Below are 22560 nucleotides of genomic sequence, written 5' to 3' on the forward strand. Positions count from 1 at the left end.
GAGGAGGTTACCTCCAGAGCCAGACAGTTTTTTTGCAAGGAGAGAAACCCCAGTTGCTGGTTTGGAGGGGAGCTTCTGAGTGCTGGGTGCCTGCCAGCTCTGGCTCCTGTCGCAGTGACTGTCAGCAGGTGCCAATCCCAGGGAGTGGTGGGCCTGACCCCAGGATGGGACCACACAGCATCATGGAGGTGAGGGATGCATGGGGCAGACCCCCCACAAGAGTGTGGCTCTCTCTGGAGTGGGATTTAGAGCTCAAAGAGGGCACAGTGGTCACTGGGTTTCATTCTCAGCAGATGGAGACATACCACACACTTTGGTCACCCAGCACCAACTGTTGGGATCAGATGTTGGGGTTTTCCTCTCTTCTTTGCATTTTTGAAAGCCTGATCAATGTCCTTTTGAAAAAGTGTCCACCACGCTCATGGAGAGGAGCCAGTCATTCACTCTGGGGGTGGTGTCAATCGGCCTCATCCAGAAGGTCTTTGAAGCCACTTCCAGGTGTCCTGGGAAAGCAAAACAAACCTCAAGCACTCCCCATCTTTCCAGCCTAGGTCTGGCTGCTCCCACTGACTCCTCCAAGTGGAGAATGTGAGAAGGCAGAAGCAGGTGGGAAAAATAATAGCAACCAGTCGTGGTCACTATGAATCCCACACACCTTCAGTAATTCCTCAGACACCTAATCTGCCCTTCCAGGCTGAGGCGTGTGTTGAGCCAAAGGTTCAGTTCTCCAAACCAGTGCAGAGATTAATTCCTCCCCCAGCGCTGATTGGAGTGCAGAAATCCTAATGACATGTTTGCAGCAGCTGTGCCATTCAAGAGTGATTTTCCAGGGGGGAAATGGTAATGGTCCAACACACAAGGGCTTATGGTTGTGTCACCACAGGGCTCTGGGATATTGCTGCAGAGTATCACAGCATGTTTTAATAAAGAAAGGACAGGATTCCCACTGGGCATGACAGTTAATCAGAGAAAAAGCAGGTTTATGTGTGAACAAAGCCATCATTACCTTTCTGCGTACTTCTTATTGACTGTGGGACTTGGGTGATAGCTGATCTCCGATATCATTAGGTTTGGTCACCCTTTGGAAGATTATTATTGGATGTTTGCAAATCTGACAGATCAAACAATAGGTTTCTGCCATGTCACAGGTGAGATGAGTTCAACAGCCTCTCCCTAATCAGCCCCACTGCTTGAAAGAGCAGTTGAAATGGAAAAACCTTCACATTGTCTTGATGATCTGAAAGTGCAAAACCTGACCCCCTTCTTGGAGTTAATAGCCAGAGAAACACTTAGATTTGCAGCTTGTTCAAAAAGGCCCTGGAATACCTGCCACCCCCACGCTCTCCTGCTCAGTACAGGGTTGTACTCAGCACTTCACGTGTGGCTAGGAGATATGTGATAGTTATGGTTGACTGCTAATTGCAGTTTAGGAAAAATGAGCTGTAATCCTGTCCTTCAGCTGGAAGGATGCTGGAAGGGTCAGAAGCTGCCTGCTTTATGCTTTAGCTTTATCCCCTTTGTGTTTTGAACAGGCACGGAGTGTACCACCTCCTGTCTGGATCACAGTCACGAGCCCATCCTCCTGCGCGTGAACGAGACCGTGCAAGACATTCAGCACTGGATGAACCCTCAGAGAGTGAAGGTCAGTGCCTGGCGACTGCACGAACCACATCCTTTGTTGCATGTTTATGAGCAGAGAGTGATCAGTGTTACCTGCGCAAAATGGGGAATTTGCAACTTTAGGAAAGAATTCCTGATTTTTCTTGTGTCTGTTCCAGTAACATAGTGGCTTTCTCTCCAAGTGGTTTTCTCTCTGTGTTTACCAAGTGAAAGTCAGTTCAAGGTAGAGGCCTCACATCAGTGGGGTTTGATCTGGAAATGGAATCCATGCCACAGGAAGATGTGATGGACAGCTAGAGAAAGGGCACTGGGCAGGCTTTATTTTCTTCCTCCTCTTCTGTATTTTGCATTCTTTGGGTGGCAGGGCTGGATTTTTCTGTGCTACTTCTGGATGACAAAAGAAGCTGATACAGAGGGTTTTTCATTTCCCGACCCCGCGGAGATGGCTGAGTGCTCCCCCCGCCCCTCCGCCCGCATGCGAGAGCTGCCTGCTCAGCACAGCCCCTTCCAGAGGTCACCACTTCTCCCTCCTGCCTGCTGCAAACGCAGAGCCAGCATTAGCTGCTCACACTCCCCGTCCTGAGCGTCCTCCAGCACACACCAGTGGCAGCGTGCCCTGGTGGGGATGTGCACACCATGTGCAGTGCCTTGCACACACACACTCAGCCCTGCTGGCAGCAAACAGCTGCTGGGTGTCATGCCCACACTTGGGTGTCAGTGAGAGGCACACTCACCTAAGTCTTCCTGGAAACCCTCTTGTTCCTACAAACAAACCAGGTGTTTGTAGCTTTATGGCATTTCTGCAGGTGTGGAAATCAAACTGGACACATTTGAGCACATGGTGGAAGACCATGGCACATCAGGTGTCATTAGGTTGCAAGTTACTGATGGTGCTTGAGCAAACACCTCTGGCTTTTACATACTTGGTCCTGGCTTTGCAGGAGTCTGTTTTACACACCTGAACTCCATTAAGAAGGAGAACAAGCAGCCAACACAGCCCCAGCATGTCTTGAGCAGCTTTGACAGTCTATTTGCTTCTCTACATGCCTAAGTGTACGCCTAGAGTTTGGGATTTTTGAAATCTGGCCTTGGCTGTGGGTAGCAAGTGGCTCCAGAACTCTCCACCACTTTGAACTTCACTGTTTCACGCAGAGCAAGAGAATAAATCTGGGAAAGGAGTGGGAAACCTAAGTCCAGAGAATATGACAAGCTCATAATGTCCTTCCCAGCTTCCCATTCGCTCCAGACACTGAGGTTCTATGACTGCCTTAAGCCAGGGCTTTGCCAAGTTTCTGGCATGAAACATAAAGAAAACCCCTATCTCTGTATGAGGGGCAATTTCTCACTGGCCCTTTCCTGAGTGCCAGACTTTAAAGTGGTTTGTAATTCATGGGGAAATAAAGTGACAGCTTCCCTCCTGTTCTCTCTGCACTCCTTCACTTATTGATGCGGGTACGTGGAGGGAGCTGTAACGAGTTTTATACCTGCAGGTCTCTGGAGGGCTCATTAGGCAGCAGGGAAAACATAGAGTAGTAAAGGGGGAGACAAGGGGAGTGAGGGATGGAGGAGAAATCATGGTTTCCAAGAGCACAGCGGTAAATAAGCTGGTTTTTTCCCCCTGATGGTGAAGATCTTGCAAGAGTTTAGGCCCTGAGCAGATACAAGTTCCACTCCACAAATGCTTTGTAACTAGAGGGTGAGATTTGGGCTGGAGAACTTTTGTTGGGAGGGAATACATGCCAGAAGGGATTAAAAAAATCCTTAATTAAAAAAATTGGTAGCTGTAAAACATCCATCTTATCCAACTCTGCAGATAACAGGATGTCACCCACAGGGAGAGTCACCTCTTAGGGAGATACCAGGAGAAACTCTGCCTCGTGGGAGTGGGGACATCCTGGAGAGATGGGACTGGGATGCCTTGGGGGAAGGTCCCCATGGCAATGTGTTATATATCATTAATAACCCATGTCTCTGTTTATGGCCAGTGACAGCTTTGCTGTTGTGCCATATGAGCACAGGGAGCAGCTGGTTGCATTTACACGGCCAGTCTTTGTGCATCTCAGAGTCCTTGAATGACGCAAAGGAAACACTTTTTGTTGCTTTAATTTCAGGCACAAGTAAAGTACAAATGAGGGCAGGATGGGAAGACGATAAAGGCAGGACTGATCTGTGGTGCTTACCTTTGAGAGGATGGGGACAGAGAAAACACAGGGAGAGCTGACAAGGAAAAATAAATAATTTGTCTGTAGCAGCTCAAGCAACATCTGTTATGGAAGCAAAATGGAAAGAAGGAACTATCCCTTCTCTGAGGGTTGTTTAGAGCAGAGCTGTACAAATCACTTGATTTTTCGGTTCACTCAAAGTTCCCTTAAATTTAAAAAAAAATTCCTAATCAAAGGGACTCTTTTGTTATTGTGATTTTTGGTGAACCAAAAAATTGGAAGAAATAACATGTTGGTTTGAACATAACGTAGCATTTCATTTCCAAGGAGATTTTGTAAACTTTTTGTTTAGTGAAAATTAGAGAAAAAACAAAAACACAGCAAAGACTTAGAAATTAAATGTCCTCTTAAACAATAAACAACAACAGATATTTCATTTCACAAAATGTCTAAATATTTCTGTATCTTTCAGAATTGGTTTAGGTTGAATTGCTTTATTGGGTCTGAAACAGTTTGCTGAAATCAGTATAAGCTGGCAGTGTCTTCCAAATCAGTATTTTCAGCAAGAAAAAAAAAATCACCTGAAATTTTCTGTGCCTCTGTTCTGCAGTGGGATGTATTCAGAGCAGCCAGTGCTGTCCCCACAATTTTCCCTTCACTCTGTGTGGCACACAGAGCTGCTGAAGACACCGATGGGTAGAGCTGCCAAGGCTGACTGTACAGGCAGTGGGGAGAAAAAAGGGAAATATCTCCGAGAGACAGCTTGACAGCTCTTTCCCATTGACTGCAGAGAAACAGAGCAGACACCTCATTTCTTAGGTTGTCTGAACTTGGGTTCTTGCCTTAGTGCTGAGTAGGGATAGGCTAAATAGTGTGCAGGCATGTGCATGCCTGGGAGAGCCTTCAAAGGGTCTGCATGTCCCAGCTCTGCTGGGCTGACCGTGACCATGGCCCCTCTTCCCATGCAGACTGCAAGCCCTGGGATTAAAAATGTCCAGAACTCATTAGTGGGAATGCTCCTTAAATACTCCCATAATCACTAAATCTTTGCACTTTTCCTCCTTCCTTCCCCTCTCAGTTTTTTTCTGTTTGTTTTGGGGTTTTGTTTGTTTGTTTGTGGTATTGTTTGTTTGTTTTTGTTTTTGTTTTGTTTTGTTTTCTGGTTTTGGAGAGCTTTGGGCTCATTTTGCAGCAGGGAAACTGAGTCACGGAGCAGTGATGTGACCTACTGTGGTGCAGCAGCTCCACTCCTGGGAAGGCAGGAGATCCCATTCCATCTGTAGCTACAGGAGGAGGCAGCCCCCAAGTCCCCTTTCCTGGCTGATCCCCTCACTCCTAAAGCCCACGGTTAATTGTCCTGTTCCTTTAGTGCCTGAGGAGCGAGTTAGCTGAGAGCAGGAGATGCCTGTCCCTGGGCTCCAGCCCAGCAGGGACACTTGACCCATCTAAGGTGGAGGAAAGCTCTCCACTGGCCTCTCTGGGGGAAACCTGATCCCCTCTGCAGCCTGCAAAGGGTTGACATCATTGTGTTAGCCCCAGCACGGGAGGGAAGCGCCGGCACCGGAGGCACTGGGTCTTCCTTCACAAGAAGAAAATGACAGCTTGATTTGCTTCCTTGGCTCTTTGTCACCTATTGTGGGAGCACAGCCCGGCTCCCTCTCCCTTCACAGCAGATGGAGTCCCAGCCACCCTCCACAGATGTGGCAGGGTGGCGTTCCTGGGTGGGGACAGGACCCGAGTGAACCCACCTGGCTGCACAGCTGTGCTGCAGGAGCTGGTGCACAGGGGAGCTGGGGCCAGCAGGGCAGCAGATGTCACCATGGGGGTCTGGAGCACAGGGCAGCACGGGGAAGGGACAGGGCTCCCAGGGAGTGGCCAGATGGGTTTTATTTCCCAGGCACCACCTGGCATGTGGTGGATGTGGTGCTTCCATGCACCATGCCATCCTTTGCTGACATTCTGAGCACTCATTTACCTGTCTGTGCACACCGACTCCATCAGATCATCCTCATGTACCACCCTCACCCATCCTTCATTGCTTTCTATACATTTGTTTATTTCAGGTGCCCCAAGCACCACCCTGTGGCACCTGTATGCCTGTTGGAACTGCAGGAGGCACAAACAATGCCCAGCAATCCAAATAATTCCCAATTTCTTGGTTTTCTAGCCCAGTCTCTCCGTCTGCTCACATCCTCTGTCCCAGTGCACTGCACACAGCACAGCAGCAGCCTGAGGGTGCAAACAGGCTGGGTGGAATTGAGAGCTTGAAAAACCAGTTAAAGGAGTCAGGACTATGGCCTAGGGTTCTTCCCTCTACTTCCAGCTCCAGGAATGTTAGCAGGATTGAATTCAGCCCTAGTGGTCTCTGCTAGCAAAGGATGATCCAAGGGAAAGACAAAGTAACTGGTATGAAGCTGTTGGCAAGTTCCGCTCCAGAGGAATGGAAATGTCCAAGTAACCCAGTGATTCACCTGGCTCCTGGCATTCCTGTGCTGTGGAGAGCATGGGCTCATTCCCATTCCCTGGAGGATGCTCAGCCCATGGCTGTGTTTGGGATTGAGGATGACCTTGAGTGAGCACTCAGAGAGAATTGTCTCAGCAGAGACTTCACCTCCCAGCCATTCCTTTAAGGGAGGTGCTGGTGTTTTGATGCTTGAAGGGTCAGGAAAACAGTCAGTGCATCCTCTAAAAGGGATTGCTCTCATGTGGAAAGCTCCTTTCTGAAGAGCCTGGTTCAGGGCTATTTGGTTTCTTTTGTTCACTCTGCGTGCTCACACACTCACACAGAGTGTGAGGTTTTGTAAATATTGATGCTTCTTACCAGGGGAATGTGAGGTGCTCTTTGGAAGTGCACTTCTTCCACTTATTGTCTGCTGGCCTTGGATACAGGAGACAGACCCCTGAGTTTTTTCCACTTCATTCTAATTCTTGGGTTCAAATGCTCTTGAACTGCTTCCTTTACTCTCCCCGCTCCCACTCTGTTGATTTGCCTTGTTTATTTTCAAACCTAGAAAAGTTTCCTTTCTTCCCTCTCTGAAGTGCAATAAACAGAAGGGGGTGGGGGGGAGAGAAAAGCCCTCACCATTTGTGGCAGGCAACAGCCTGGAAATCTCCAGCTGTCTGTCAAGAGCGCGCCGGGGGAATGTGTGACACCGCGGGGCCCCCGCACCTTGCAGCCTCCCTCCCTCCTTCCCAGGGGATAAACAACATCCTCCCCTCCCCAGCCACCTCTCTGCTCACACAGACAGGCCCTGTTGCGAGGCAGGTGGGGCAAGCTGGGCTTGACTAATAGTGGAAAATCCAAGAGCATCGGAAAGATAAACAGCCCGAGTCAGATAGTATAAAAGTCCTTTTTTCTAGCACACGCCAGGTAAGCCTCAAATGACACAAACTGTAAAAACAAGCTGAGGTTCCCCTGCAGATGGAATAAATTAGCCCTCAGATGAACAGGGGAAGGGATGGCTTGTGCGTTGGGTCTTCCCAAATGTTAATCCCTTCCTTCCCCAGGCCTCCATCCAACCCCAACCCCACACTTTAGGTGAGTGCCTGTGTGTTCATCTTGCTCAACTGGACACTGTAGTGTTTCATCTATGGGCAACAGCCCCAAAGGAACATCGTGCCTGATGTTCTGCTGGATGGATGGGAGTCCTATCTTAAGGACGCCCATGGTGTGAAACCATCATCTCCACTGACCAGCCAAAGTTTTCATCCACTGTTTAAATCTAGGTGTCCTTGTCTCTGTTATTATCTAGGAGGCTGGTCATCATTTTTGCCCAAAACCAAGTGTACAACTTTTTTCTATAGACAAAGTTGGAAAAGAAATTATTATACAGCTCATAAAATGTAGCCAAGGATGCTGTCCTGTCTAGGGGTTACTCTGAAGGTGTATGGTGAGAGGTGCTTTTATTTAAGATGGTGCTAAAAAGTATCTGAAAATCCACCTTTAGCTGCTTCCATCTTCAAGAATCAAAGGTATGATGGGCAGTGAAATAAAGCAATTCTTGGCAACACCAAAGAAATCCCTAAATTAATTCCTAGAATGCCTCCCCCCTACCCAAGAGCAAAAGTGGACCTGTGCCTTTGCCTTTCCCTGCCACGTTCCCCCACCATGAGTGAAATATTGGGCATGACATTTTAGGAGAACCTCAAATATTATTTTAATCTCAAATGCTCTGTTATTGCAAGTGTCAAGTCCAACACTTCTTGTAAATACCTGGAGGACAGCCAGGTCCTGAGAACACAAGAGGTGTTAGGAACTGAACTTCATTGGTTAAGTACTGGAGAGCCATAGGAGCCAGCACACTGGCTTTCTGTACACTGATTTCTTTGTCTTAACCTGTTGCTTTTTTTTTTTTATTTCTTCCCTCCAGAGTGTTGTCTGCACAGCAGGACTCAAGTGGTACCCTCACCCTTCCCTGATTCATTGTGTTAAAGGCTGTGAGGTGAGTTTGGCTTTAGCTCAGGTGGTCCATGGTGGCTCTCCTAAATCTTACAGAAACAATCACTGCAGGCACGTGGGCTGTAAATTCTGGTTTTCAAGTGGGGCAAGCAGAATTTTGCCCTGACCACCCTATCACACAGACTGATTGCCTGCACTGGTTCTGACACTCAGTGGGGAAATTGGTGGTTTTCCCAGAGATGATGGTTGGTGACTCTCATTGGAGTTAAATGATCAAACAGCTCAAAAACATTGGTTGACCAAAAGAATTTCCCAGAATCTGGGAGTTTCTGGGAAGTTGCAAAAGCCTTCTCTTGTTTTTCCTTGATCTTGACTTATTTGAGGGACAATTCTTTCTAAGGCCAGCTAAGCTTTGTGCATTGGTGTGGGCAGAGAAAGTTTAGGAAAGCCAGAGATGATACCACTGGGTGGACAGCACAGCTGGACATGGAACAAATCACACCTCCCTCCACTGGCCACCTCTGTCTAAACCAGAAAAAAATAACCAGAAACATGCAATTACATTTCAGCTGTGATAGACTTTTAGAGTCTTGCAAGTTACTTGAGAAAAAAGTAATTATTTTGAAGGATGTTGTTTCTGCCAGCAACAATTTTTGAAATGTCTGAGAAGACTGAAGATGCTTCTGATGGTTAAACAGGGCTGGAGCACCTCAGTCTGTGACATGGCACTTATGTGGTTTCCATCATGCCAGCCCCTGTGTGTCTCACCCACAGCAAGAAGTCAATCCTTGTGGCACCCCTGGAAGGTTGGGAAGCTCCATGCCCATTTTGGCAATGAGCTGGCTCACAAGCAGAGGCACAGATGGCAATGGGCAGTGGCAGAGCTGTGTCTTCCCTCCACGTGTCCTGACTTTCTACCACACTGCCCAGGCTCTCAGCACCCAGTGACCCAAGCACTCTGAAGTTATTTTCCCAAAGTGTCAGAACATGAGACTGAATTCCTGAATATGACACAAAGCTCCAGACCACACTGCTGTGGGATGTGATTTGTCTTGAAGTGAAAGACAGGTTTCCTTCGCATACAAATGTTGGGCCCAAGAGGGTAATAACTCTCCAACAATGTAATAGTTTCTGTCTAGCTGTTCCCTAAATGAAAAGCATTCTGCTGTCAGTGCTCTGAATGTCATAAGCTGTCTCACGCATCGCATTCATGCAGGCTGGCTGGGTGCCCCCATTCTCCAAAGAGAGCTGAAATCACATCCAGCCACCATTAAAAAATGCCATTCAGGTGCTGATGCACCACTGGGTATCCATCCTCCTGCTGTTTAAGGATAGTTGTTACTGAGACAAACTTTGCAATGATGTAATAATTTACCAGAAGCCATTATTACTGACATGCTGCTTCTCAGCATTTTCTTCCTTTCCATCACTGCTAATTGCCAGAGCCCTCTGCATCAACAGGAACTTTCTTCTTTTTCAACATTCATTCAGCAGTGTCACTGCATCCTAATCCATCATCTGGGAAGGCTTTGCCCAGACAATTGATAATGGCCTCTAGCATCATTTTCAGAGCATGATGCTTCCAGGATCCATGGATGAGCCAGAGCCTGGCATTAAGATTTCAGAAGAAATGCCATCTTCACCATGCCCTTTTTTTTTCTTCCCATGACTATGGAAACAGAGACTAATAAGCCAGTAGGTCAATAATGCTGGGCCATTAAGCTGATACAACCCTAATGTATGAACATCCTTGGCATTAGGGAGGCTTCCCCGAACAGGAGGCTGTAAGTGGGGCATTATTTGGCTCTTGGTGATCGCAGTGGGAACCCCTGCAGCTGCTGCAATGTGATTTTTTGTCGCTCCCTAGTGGCAGGAACAGAGGTTTATGAGTCAGCCGCGTACTTGTCTGCACCTAACTTGGGTGTTTCAGTAGCAAACGAGTCCCTCTGGACTACATGTGTCGTCCTCCAAAAATATCAGAGCACTACGGCGTGCATGAAGAGCAATAGAGACCTCACCCTCCACAGCCACGCTTCCAGGGTCTCCCAAGCAAAGATTTTGGTCCCAAATCAGAATAGATGCTTTTTGTCCCATTCTTCTCCTCCAAAGGACTGGCTTGCCTACTCTGTGCCAGAGCAAATTCTTCCACGAGTTTCTTTATGGATTTTCCAGCATTCATAGGTGTAGGGTACAGGCATAGGGATGGAAATTTAAAGTCAAGATTTCCCATCAAGCAGGCACAGCCAGGCAACACAAGAGAAACATGGAGAAGCCTGCAGAATTTCCTGTGAGGTTGAGCAAAGTTCACAGTTTTAAATATGACCAGCTTGGCCTCAAAATATCTCTTCATGTATTTATGAATCATTCCCTTTTAACTCTTGGAATATTAATTAAATTGGAAGGGGGCTTTCAAGTCAAAGCCTTTGCCTGTATAAATAAATCAATATCTGTGGAAATCGGTGGAGTTAAGACAGTTTAGAAGGACAGGAGCCTCACACTGTAACTCTGATTTCCTTGCCAACATTTGCAGTATCTGCACGTAATTAAACAAGTGACACTAAGTGAGTCTGTCCCCTCCTGGTAGTCCTGCTGTGGTCTGATATTGCCATCATTGCCTGGGTTTCCTCTACCTGATAGAAATATTTAAATTTGCAGCACATCAGCAGTAAAAGTGTGCATTTGCCCTGCTCCATTGAGTTCATTTCAATTCTGATGAGTGTGGCCATGGCGAGCTCTGGAGAGAGCACGGCAAGCTGTCATGGCTGCTTCTTCAGGTATCCATCACTCTGGGTCTGCAATTGATGCAAAATCCTCCCAGGAAACCTCCCCAAGACATCCTGCCTGCTCTGCAATGATGTCTTCTTGCAGGAGAGTCCCTGGTGTGTTTTTCTCAGTGCAAAATAAGTGAATTTTTCAATGAGCAGATAAAATGGGAATGGCCTCATGAGCCTCTGAGTGGAGAGTTACAGACATATGACTGTGCTTTCTGCTGATCATCCATTTTTCTGAGCTTTCATTGCTGCCTGGGATTCTCACACATGGTACGGACCTTTTTACTGTTAGGTACAGCTGAGACTTCCAAGGAAGACTTCTGTACTTGCAGAACAAAAGGGCTCCAATGTGCAATGAAAGACTTCAGGCCTTTCCTTTAGAATAGTGGTTATTATTCATGCCCTGTGCAGCACATGGACTAGTGATCACATTGCCCAGCCTAATGACCACATTTTCTTTTTCAAGGTGATTTATGAATTTCACTTAACAGCTCTCCACAATGTCCCTCTGAATAATTGCCATTATCCCATCTCTGAGCTGTGGAGTGGGGGAAGATCACGTGCCATGGCCAAGGTCCCACACAGTCACTGCTTTTCAGAGAACAGGAGAACATGGTCCCTGGGCTGAGCTCAGACCTCTTCCATTCCTCCTGGTGATTTGTTTTGTGCCCTCGTTGCTGACACGTGTTGCGGAGTCAGGAGAACTCTGGTGAAAAGCTCAGCTATTAAAAGCAAGCCCATTTTGCTGCAATGCATAACCTTCTTCTTATCCCACACAGTTTAGGAAGGTTAGCTTAAAATTATCAAAGGTGCCACAATTTTAGATGCCTGGCTGCTGTCTGTGGGCCTAGTCAAATTAATATTCCTGAAGCATCCTCTTATGTGGGATGTGAAGAGGCAACAAGGGCTCATTTCCCTTCCATCTACTGTCCTTTTTTTCCTGTCTGTTTTGAAGGGAAAGGGGAATAATTATCTCTTGCTTTTCAGGGCAGCTGGTATGTTACAAACTCTATGGCTCCTTCAAATTTTTGTGGTTTTCTTCTGAAATATTGTTACAGGTTTCAGGATTATAGAATCATAAAATGGTTTGGGTTGGAAGGGGCCTTAAGGTCATCCACTTCTAAACCGACACCTTCCACTGTCCCAGGATGCTCCAAGCCCCATTCAACCTGGACTTGGACACTGCCAGGGATCCAGGGGCAGCCACAGATTCTCTGCCAGGGTCTCACTGCCCTCACAGGGAAGGATTTCTTCTGGACATCTAGCCTAAATTTCCATTCTTTCACTGTGAAGCCATTTCTCCTTGTCCTGTCACCACAGTTCCTGATGAACTGTCCCCCTGTAGCCCCTGCAGACACTGGAAGATGCTGTGAGGTCTCCACACAACCTTCTCCTCTCCAGCCACGACTTTCTTACCCTGTCTCCATAAGGAAGGGGCTCATTTTATCCATGTCCACACTCTCAGCCTTTTCCTGCTTTTTCCTTTTTCAGCCTTTCATGGGGGACAACTACTGTGACTCCATCAACAACAGAGCCTTCTGCAACTATGATGGTGGGGACTGCTGCGCCTCAACAGTCAAGACCAAAAAGGTAGGGATGCTCCTTCCTTTTCCCATGGAAATTCCTTGTTGAGTGCTGCTTTGTGCCTGGAAAAATTATTTTTGCTCAAAAAAGGAAGGTCCAAGGTCTCAGAAGGATTTTCAGCCCAGGCATCAGCTCACCATAGGCACTGAGTTCTTTCTGGTTCATTTATCATCCATCCTCAAGGCTCCAAAGGGAAACTAAAAGTTAGAAGTCATTGGGAAAATAGGAGAGAGTAAAAGGAAAGCATCATTGTGGATCTGTTCTTTGATCCATATGTACCCACATGTGCCTGGCTTGCTGCTGACTGTCCCATCCCAGAGTGGGACAGAGAAGAATGTGGAGCAGGGCAGCATGGCTGGGTGGAGATGTCAAATATTTTTTTGCACAGAGACCACATAGACCAGAGCCTTGCAAAAAGAGACAAGCTAGTGACACAGATCTATAAAATCATTACTTAAAGTAGGCATGATGCCTAGAAAAGTAAAATCCACTGGTTTCTATCACTCAGCAATGAGGGGGTGAAGTGGTAATTTCCTTGAAGCAGGATCCAAACAGACGAAAGAACATCCTTATTGGCACAGTGTGTGTTTGAGTAATAGGATGCGTTGCCACAGAGCATTATTAAGAACAAAAATATATTTGCAGTCAAAAAAAGAACAGGCCTATTTGTGGATCTTTGCTCCTTCCGTGGCTATTAGACACTGTGATCTGGATGCAGTTTCTGGCTGAGAAATATTTGAACCCTTGGCTGTTTGGGCCTGGGGAAGAGTCCCTCCAAACACATCTCCCCTTTTTCTGCTTCTTTAACACAAATTTCTGAGCACTGTTAGAGATAGTGACTGGGGTGATAGAGCTTGTGGCTTGGAGCAGTACGACATTTTATAAGTTTCTAACCAGCAGGGATTTGGAACTATATTCCTCCCCAAAAATAAAGCAAATTTTAGTTTCTGCCAGGTGAATATTTTACCTTATCTTCCAGATTTGTGGATAGAACAGAATGAAAAATCCAGCTGCATTAAGTATCTGATACATATTAATAAATAACAAAACCTGAGGGAGCTTGGGCTGAACAAATGATACCATCCATGTTATCCAGCTGAGGAAAGAGGTCCTCTCTCTAGATTTGGCTGGAGACTTCTTTTCCTTCGTTCGGCACTGTGGGCTGTCTCTGGTCCATCTGGGAACGCTGGGGAAGGGAGATGGGCATGCCCTGGCAAGTGGAAGGAGTTAATTTCTCCTCTGGGGAAAAGGCAGGGGAAGAGGTTGTTTTCCTAGCTGTGCTCTTTTCCCCTCTGTTGTGGTGTTCCTTTTGAAAAAAAAGTCCTGGGAGCCACATGCAGGGAAGCCTAGACAGGGCAGCTCCTCAGTTCCCCACGGGTGGAGTAGGGCATGGAGACCCCAAAAGGGGCTCCCTGGTAAAACAACCTCTGAAGAGAAGAGCAGGATGACAGACAGTGGCTCATCTGCTGTCTCCAAGAAGAGATTCCTATCTCTGGCTGATTTTCCAGCTCCTTGGGAGGAGCAGCCTAAGAGCAGCACAGCTTGCTTGCTGACCTCCCACCAGCCGGGAGGGCAGAGCTGGAAGTGCCCGGTAGCTCAGCATGGTGTAGGTCTTCTCCTCCCAAAACAGCCTGCCTGGGAAACTTTATCTCACTGCCTGCAGGCTGGAGGGCAGGCGATGAAAAATCCCAAACAGTGTCAGAAGAACGAAAGCGAGGTGCCTGGGAGGGGACCAACCCAAACCAGCCCCATCAAGACAGGAGCTGAGGGCACAACTGAAACAAGGGGGATGTGAGAGCTGAATTGAGGGGGAGTGGGGAGGGACAGGATTAAGGTTTGGGAGCAGAATTTATTGCTGGGCAGGGAGTTGAGACCAAGTGGGTTCTGCACAGAGTTGTGAACACTTACCAGCCAGGCGACTCACGCTCAAAATATCTGCTGCTTCCCTGCCACCCAGAAACCAAGTGACCTCCCAAGGAGGGGAAGTACTTTGTAGCCCAGTGGGTTGCTGTTTTTTGTGCTAAAACTGCTTGATGCAAAGGGCAAATGGTCAGAGACAGGCAGCTGGTCACACATCTGATGGATTTTCTCCATGGAAGGGGAGGTTTTGTAGCTTTTTGGAGATAAGTCTGCTTTCACAGACTTCCCTGGGAGCTGGATCATTGTGACTGGGGAATTAGACTTGCCCTAGCTGACAGTTTAGAATTCCCCATCCTCAAGATCACACAGGTGGAGGGCTGAGCCATGGAGGCCATCACATCCCTGGCATGCCTTCAGCTCCCAAAGTCTCCTCCTCTCTCCCAAAACACCAACAACATCCCAGGAGCTGAATGAGACGCCTGGGAAAAGTGAGGAAAACCATTTTCTCCTTGGATCTTCCACACTAAAAGCGAGATGCTAAGTCCCAGTTTATTACATTTATAGGGTAAAAGGGGGAATAATAACCCAGCCAGGGGGGCTGTGGGGTCAGAGTCAAGGAGGCAGCAGGAGAACCTCGCTCCTGCAAAGCGGCTGCCGACACCTGCGGCAGCAGCCGTGGGGCCGTGGGGCTTGGCTCTCCCAGTTATTTTCCCATCTGAGGCCTTTGACTGAGACCAGATTTCAGGCCAGGCTGTTCAAATACAGCCCTCCCTTTGAAGAGGTTTATGAGTGGAGCATTACAGGAGATATTCCAAAGGGAAAAACAATGAAAGGTGAGAGAAAAAGGAGCTGAATAAAAATACTCCGCATACCAAATCCTTCCAGCACAGTTTGCCACCTACTTAAAAAGGCACAGTTTTAAAATACACATTGGGTGTAAAAGCCAAAAACCTGGAGGAGACATGGGAGGGGCGAGTCCAGCTCTGTTAATTCCAATACCAGATGAGGATGTATTTTCATACGGTTGTAGAGGGAGTGAGACACATGAAAGAGACTGCTTTGCTCCTTTTCTTTCAGGGTTACATACTATGTGGCAGATGTGTCAGTCTTTTAAAGCCCCTGCAAGTTTGCCCATAAATGTCCAACATTTATGCAACACCTGTTTTTCTCCCAAAATGTCACAGGACATTTTAAAAGCTTTAGATTTATCATCTTTTCCCCGCAGCAGCCATTGCTGAGGTGACACATGGTTCACATTTAAGAGAACATAGCAACTCCACACATTATTTTGGGAAAGGGCTGAAGATTAACGTTGCACCATGTGAAGATTCAGGAGTTAACAGCCGAGTAAGAGCTGGCTTCAGATCATTAGTGTCCGCAAACTGTCAAGACTTAAGTTTCACTGCAGTCCCACTACCCTCCCAAACACACTTTGGGCTGCACACAGTGCTGTGAACAGGCTGCCTGAAAGCAAAATGCTTCGAGCCAAGTTCACTTTAAATCCAAGCCCTCTTACTTAATGTGAGACTTTGCACGCTCCTGTTTTGTTGCCCTGAAAATGCACAAGGGACTTCCATGCTTATCCTATGTTTTCCCTTTGCATTTGAGCATTAGCAGGGAATGACCTTGTGGATTCCGTCAGCGAGTGGGGAATGGAGCAGTGTGACTTATCTGACCAAGCACCAACTAATCAGCACTGGTGCTTAGATAGGAAATAATGAGTATTTGCCCTGCACTGTTCACAATCAGGCTGGAGAGCTTAAAAGAAATCATTAACGGCCTCTTTTGAATGCTGCAAGTGCCAACGAATAAATTCAGTCATAATCTGGGCATAAATTCGAGGCAAGTGCAGTCAGAAAGCAGGAAAAAAGAGACATTCATCAGCTTAATTATTTGTTGTGCGCTAATTGATGAGCGTCGCCCTGCAGTGGGCGAGAAGCCAGGGCTGGCACAGGGCTGAGTGCCACCCAAGGAAGCAGGCACATGGGCAGGCAGTGTGGGGAGCAGGGGGCTGATGGCAGATCTGTTGCTGGGGCAGGGGACGGGCCGTGCTGCTCACAGTTTGCCCTGTTTGTGACCCAGGAGCAGCTTTGAGAGACAGGAAGGCCATTGCCGGCCAACCTCCAAGGGAGGGAAAGCTTCTGTTGTGTATCTGGAGGGGATAAAGTCTTCCGTGAAGGACAAAGCAAAATCCCATCTCTTTTTAATCTTCCTCCCCTCCTGACCCAGCACAGGTTGCCAGCTCCCTTCTGCCTGGCTGCTCTAGGAAGCTGCTTCTTGCTTTGTATCCTGCTGCAGATAAAAGAAGACACTATTTTCTAAAACATTACATACGTGACACTGCCAGAGTAAGGGAAATAAATAACCTGGGCATAACTGGCTGTCTCTGGGCTCTTGGCCACCGGTGAGGAGCTTGTGGGGTGTGCAGCATTGCTGGGAGAGGCTCTGGCTGTTTCCTCTGATTCATTTCAGGAAATCTTCTCTCCAGTAACTGTCTCCTCCACTTCTTTTCTTCCCCTTCCCTTTTATAAGTTTTCCCTAGAGCAGACTGTCTAGAAAGGCCTCACAGAAATCAGAAATTCTTTCTTTAGGCTCTGCTTACGTACTTTGTTCCAGACTGGGATTGCAGATTTGCCTCGTTGAAGGTCCTGCAGTCTGGTCCCTGTAGATTTAAAGACACTGAATTTGCTTTTTTAAAATTCCCTCAACTTCAACCATTTTTTAAGGGTGAACTTTCATCTGTCTTTCCTCTCTGCCTTTCCTTTTTGTCGTATAAGGGATAAACCTACAGCTCCCATGAGAAAAACCTGCCTCACTCAATTATCACTCAGGTTTTCCTTCAACTGTTCTGCCCCATAGCACTTGGTAAAAAAAGAGAAAAAGTGTCCTGTCCCTTCAGCCTCTTGACATTTCTGTCCAACACCTTGGAGAGGAAAACCAGCAAGTGCCTTGGCGGAAAACAAATGAGGACTTGTGGTAGATAGAGGGCTGTGTGGGATTCATCCAAAGCTTTGCTTATCTAAAAGATAGGCCAGTTATCAAAACCTCTTCAGAGACTTTATGGCCGAGAATTCAAGGCCTAAAGAAAGGAGCTTTGAACTGAGGGGCTGCTCTGGCTCCAGCAGGGATTTCCAAAGGCTGTCCCTGTCTCCCTGGGAAGGGAGGGGAATGAGTCTGCACTCCTACCCCTAAAGCCAACAGAAATAACCACTTCTTGGTATTTTGGAGAAACAAGCACCTTCTCCCAGCTCTCTGACTGCAACACAGACCTGTCTTAGGCAATCTCAGATCTTTCTCCATTGCCACAACATGGTTTTGAGGCAGTTTGGTAACATTAGAGGCTTAAGTGACCACCACAGCTGAGGAAATCCTGTTCATCCAGAAGAACTCATGCTCCTGCCACAATGCTGCTCCTAACTGGGTGTGTTTGCCAGCTCTATAATTAGCCAGGGAGATAGAATGAATGGTGGGTGAGCAGGGAGGAAGGCAGGATACAATGCTGAGTGTTGCTTCATGCCTCTGGAAGCAGCTGAGCCCTCCAAGCACGCGGGTTCTCCCCAAAGTGTGGGTGAACTCACTTCCCCATCAGCCCTCAGTCACAGGCTCAGTGGCTGTAGCTGCTTGCCATGTGAGAGGAGCGTTTCCAGTCAGGGTTGGTTGGGATGGGAGCTTATTTTGGGGCTCAGAGCTTGGTTTCATAATCCTTCAGGGAGGCTTTCCAGGCGTCAATAAATTAAAAGCAGTGATGGTAGCAGCACATGTTGCCTATCCTGAGAGAACTGTTCTTGGCTTCAAGGGACATGGGGCTTCCCACAACATACGGCGCTCCCAGGGGATGTGCTGGTGGAGGGTGTTTACTTTGCTATCCGACCTCACTTCATTAGCAAGTGTTACAAAAAACAGCGAACAAACCTTCCCTGCTCCACCGCCAGCTATTTGGCCTCTGGGTGGTCTGGCTCCTATTAAATCTTTGGTGATTATTTAGACTAATTACATTCATGTTTGCACAATCAGTAGCACGAGAGTAGGAAGCACAGCTGATTGCTGAGCAACTGAGCTCCATGTGGTTTGGCAAGCGGGCTCCCTCGCTCTGCTCCGCGGGCAGGCGGGGATGCGGGATCCATGCGGGCTGGGCTTTCCCGGGAATCCCTGCTGGCTTTGGGCCATCCTGCTCCCACTGGTTCTGGTGAGGCAGCTCCCAATTTGCACACGAAGGAGAAAGCAGAGCATCTGTTGGGTTCAGCTGAGCTACGGCTCAATATACCACAGTTGCTGGTTTCGCTGGAGGAAAGTTCAGTTTATGGTGGGGTAGTCAATGAAAACTGAGGTTTTAGAACTGCATGTGCTGCATGGAGAGGAGGTTTCCTGCAAGCTTTTTCTTCCCAGGCCCTCTGGAGCAGTGCCCTAGGTGTGAACCCACATACCAGTGCTCAGAGCTAAAAGGGGGCTCGCTCTTGCTCCCTTATCTCAAACTGTTGACCTCAATGCTGAAAACCACTGGGAAGACCCTTCCAAGATGCTTTTTTATCCCTCAAGGGCCTTGTCAGGGAACAGAATAGTCCCTGGTGTTTGAGCTGGGAGGCTCTGGGGAGGCACAGGGCTGTGACACTCAGCACAGGCTGCCACACTTATCTCCCAGGCCACACTGCCCGCCGAGGCTCTGCCTGCAGCAGGGCCTCCGCAGCCCCAGTGAGGCCTGTCTGGGAGATTTCGCAAACACTTCAGGGCTGAAATCTAACAACAGCCTGTTTCCCAACACTTTGCAGCCCTCCTCCCCTGTTTCCCCCTCCCTGGGCCCGATCCTGCCTGCCTGGGTGCTGCTGTGAGCCAACCCCAGGCACGGGCAGAAGGCACAGCCAGGTCAGCCTGATACCAGACTCTGTGAGGGACAAGCTTACAGCCTTTGCAGAGCTGTTTTACATCCCTCCCTCTACCTGTCTGGGATTTCTCCTGTCAACATTCCCACCAGTTCCCTACAGACTGGCCTTTCTCAGCAGGCATCAGCCTTGGGATGTCACCAGCCTCTTCAGATAGGTGCATGTAGCAAGGAGTAATGACCTCTCTCTTGTTCCGTGACCTGCATCCCAGTTCTGCATTGCTCTGTCGCATTGTTTCCTTTGTTCCCACAGTTGGGAGCATGGCATCTAGCACAAATCTAGCCCTGTTTCTAAGAGACAGTTTGAGTTCATCCAAAGTCTCTTCGCTCAGTGTGGCAGAGGATGCTCAGGGCTCCCATGCCTTGGTGGAGAAGGAAGTCTGAGGTCATGCACTGTGCAGCAATGGTGGTGAGTTGGCAGAGGTGTTTTGGATCCCCCGTGAGTTACACCTGGCTGTCTGTGCCAGCCTCCCGCCCATCCTGTGAGCCCACACCTGCTGCCCTCGCTTCTCTAGGTTCAGAGCAGGACGTGTCATGTCCTGCACACTCCAGGTGACAGGAATGATGGAGGTTGTGTCTCTTTTCTCTTGATGATGGATAGTCTGTGGTCCAGTGTGGTTGTGGTGTGACTCACATTCCCCGGAGCATTGTTGATCCAGTGCCATGACTGTGCTGGATCATCTCCAAGAGCTGTGTGTGTAGGTGTGTGGAGCTGTGTTCTTCACTTACGTCTTTTTCAATCTACTTTAGCTGGTCTGAGGATACAATATCTTGCATTACTTTATCAAATGTCCAAGACAGACCCTAAACTTAATTTTTAGCTTTTTCTTCTCACTCTCCTAGACATTTTCTGGGGTTTCTACATGGGGAGATGGACACAGATGAAATGCAGGGTTTGGTGTTTGGAAGGAAGAGGAGCTGATCCTTACTCCTGGCTCTACAACGGGTCTATCTGGGAATTTCAATGCAGGTCATGTATTCTGGTAATAAGCTGGGCTTTCACAGACCTATTTAAAAAGAAAAGAGGTAGTTAATCTTGGAGTATGTATATCTGGGCTCCACACCTAAATGGGCTATCATTCAGTGAAAGGATCAGCATTTATTATTTCTAGCACATCCAGCAGCTCTATTTCATGTCTGTGTACTCCAGAGGCTGTCACTGTGTGAGCCCAAGGCAAAAGACAGTCCTTCTTCTAAGGACTTTCTAAGCTTTTACAGTTTCCCTGAGCTGGGTACTTCAGGCAGTCCCAGCAGATTCTGTGTGTGGGTTAAATTCCCTAAATACCTATGGAAATCAGGTCCTTGGGGAACTCAAATGTGTATTTGTTGTAAATGTTGTTTAAAGTGGAAAACCCTGTATTACTGCTAAGTTTTTGGAGAATTTTGTCATGTCTAATTTGACTGTGACTGTGCTTATTACCCATAGAAATCTCTGCCTTTTCACATAATAGAAAACTGATCTCTGGAGCTCACTGCCATAAGACAAAACAATTCATCTATCTGGACAAAAGCACTGTAAAAATCAAATTGCATAAAAAGCCTCCATAAGGGACATAAAGTGAATAAGACTGATCTGATCAGGAAGAAACCCTTCTCCATCAGGCTACCCACTGCTGGGAACTGCTGCAGAGTCACAAAGCTGTCTGCTCTGGGGGCCACAGCTCTGCCTCAGAGAAAGCTTCTGCTCTTCTATCCATGACCACTACTGGGAGACAATGAACAGCCAGACATTTCTTCTCTGGTTGCTCCATCTCCCCAGGAATTGGCTGTAATGCAGCAGCAATCCACTCTTGTACGTGCACCTTTTCAGGTCGCTCCAGGGCTGAGCACAGCCTGTGAGAAAGCAAAGAGGAAAACAAGGGATTCATGAGGAGAAGTGGGAGGAGAGAGAATGAAGGATGTTGCACTTCAGGCAACATCAAACTCATGCCAGTTTGTGTGTCTAAGGCTGCTGTTTCAGCAGAAAGTCGGTGAGGGGAATGTGAGCTGGTGGTTTGGAGACAGAGCCATGAGAGCTTTCTCTCCTGGCTCCGATGTTCCCGCAGGTGAAATGGGAGCATGTTTGGGATCTCCGTGCCTGCAGCACATCCTGCTTAAGCCTGGACAGCAGCAGAGACAAAGTGCAGTAGGCTGTCACCGCTAATTTCAGACACTTTACTGGAATGCCTGAATTGGGTGTGTGGCTGACCTGTGTTCAGTGCAAAGTGTGGATCCATCTTCCCTGTCTCTCCTCTGAATGAAGGGGCTACTTAATCTCCTTTGTCAGGTTGTTACAGGCAAACACAGGGAATCCAGGCCAGGGAGAGGAAAAAGCTTGATCAAGACAAATGAAAGAATCAGGTTCCCAGGTCTTGCCTCCAACCAGTAGCTTCATTGTACATCAGGGAGGATTTTTTAAGTCAAAATCATTGCCAAATCCAGATTGAACTGAATGATTCAGGAAAAAAAAAATGAAAACAGCGGAAAACTCCAGGCATACTTAAATGTTTTGTTTGAGCATTTTCTAAGTGAAACAAGTTTTTGTTTCAAGACATAACTTTTGCTGTGAAATAGTCTTTTGTATTTGTTTGTCTTGAAGGGAAAGGTCAAACCTGCAATGTAGCAGATAATCTAAACCAAAATGTTTCCTTCTACACTGAACAGAAAAAACTCAGTCTTTATTTTGCATGTATCTTTTTTTTTTTCCTTTCCAGTATTTTAACTCAGTCATAAAACAAACCCTACTCAGCCTCCTCCCCAAACCCCATTGTTTACAGACTTCTCTGTTTTCCTATCTAAGAATATTCATAACACTGTGATATGAGACAGTCCTGCTTGGGCTGGCTTCTGTTGGATCGAGTGACCCTTAAGCTCCTATTGTTTTCTGCAGTTTACAAACTTATTCAGTTGCCAATTATTTGGATTCATTAGCTTCTAACTTTTTGGACTCTTTCTTCTCTTTGCAATCTCCATATTTGTGCAATTGTAGATTCAGATTATTCACTGGTTATCTAGTTCATAAGTCACCGAGGCCATGGCTTGATGAAGAGTCATCACCCTATTCCACCTGGAGGGTCAGGTCTTCTGTGAATGGAATCAAAAGCAAGGGGAGGAGGCTCTCTAAGCCCTGATTTGGTGATGAACGTTGGCTATTTAGTGTCTCTGTCAGCATGTCCCTGCCTTAGGCTACCCAGTTGTGAAATAAAGCTCCACACCCCTCCTTCCCAAATTGTGTGCGTCAGGAGAAAGGCATCCTGGAGAGGGATAGGCAGGGACTCGTGTGGAAGGTCTAGCTGGAGATGACAGCAC

General features: G+C 47.5%; 1 protein-coding gene across 3 annotated transcripts in view; it reads left to right on the plus strand.

Moving 5' to 3' along the window:
• The window catches only part of PAPPA (pappalysin 1), a 179858-nt gene that overhangs the window by 150050 nt on the left and 7248 nt on the right, over positions 1-22560 (plus strand). For all 3 annotated transcript variants that reach the window (XM_064393828.1, XM_064393829.1, XM_064393830.1), the window contains exons 19-21: positions 1533-1642; positions 8153-8224; positions 12444-12542. In XM_064393828.1, coding sequence (XP_064249898.1) covers positions 1533-1642; positions 8153-8224; positions 12444-12542 — 281 coding nt within the window. The remainder of the gene's footprint in view (positions 1-1532; positions 1643-8152; positions 8225-12443; positions 12543-22560) is intronic.

This window comes from Passer domesticus, chromosome 18 (genome assembly GCF_036417665.1).
Source record: "Passer domesticus isolate bPasDom1 chromosome 18, bPasDom1.hap1, whole genome shotgun sequence".
NCBI lineage: Eukaryota > Metazoa > Chordata > Aves > Passeriformes > Passeridae > Passer > Passer domesticus.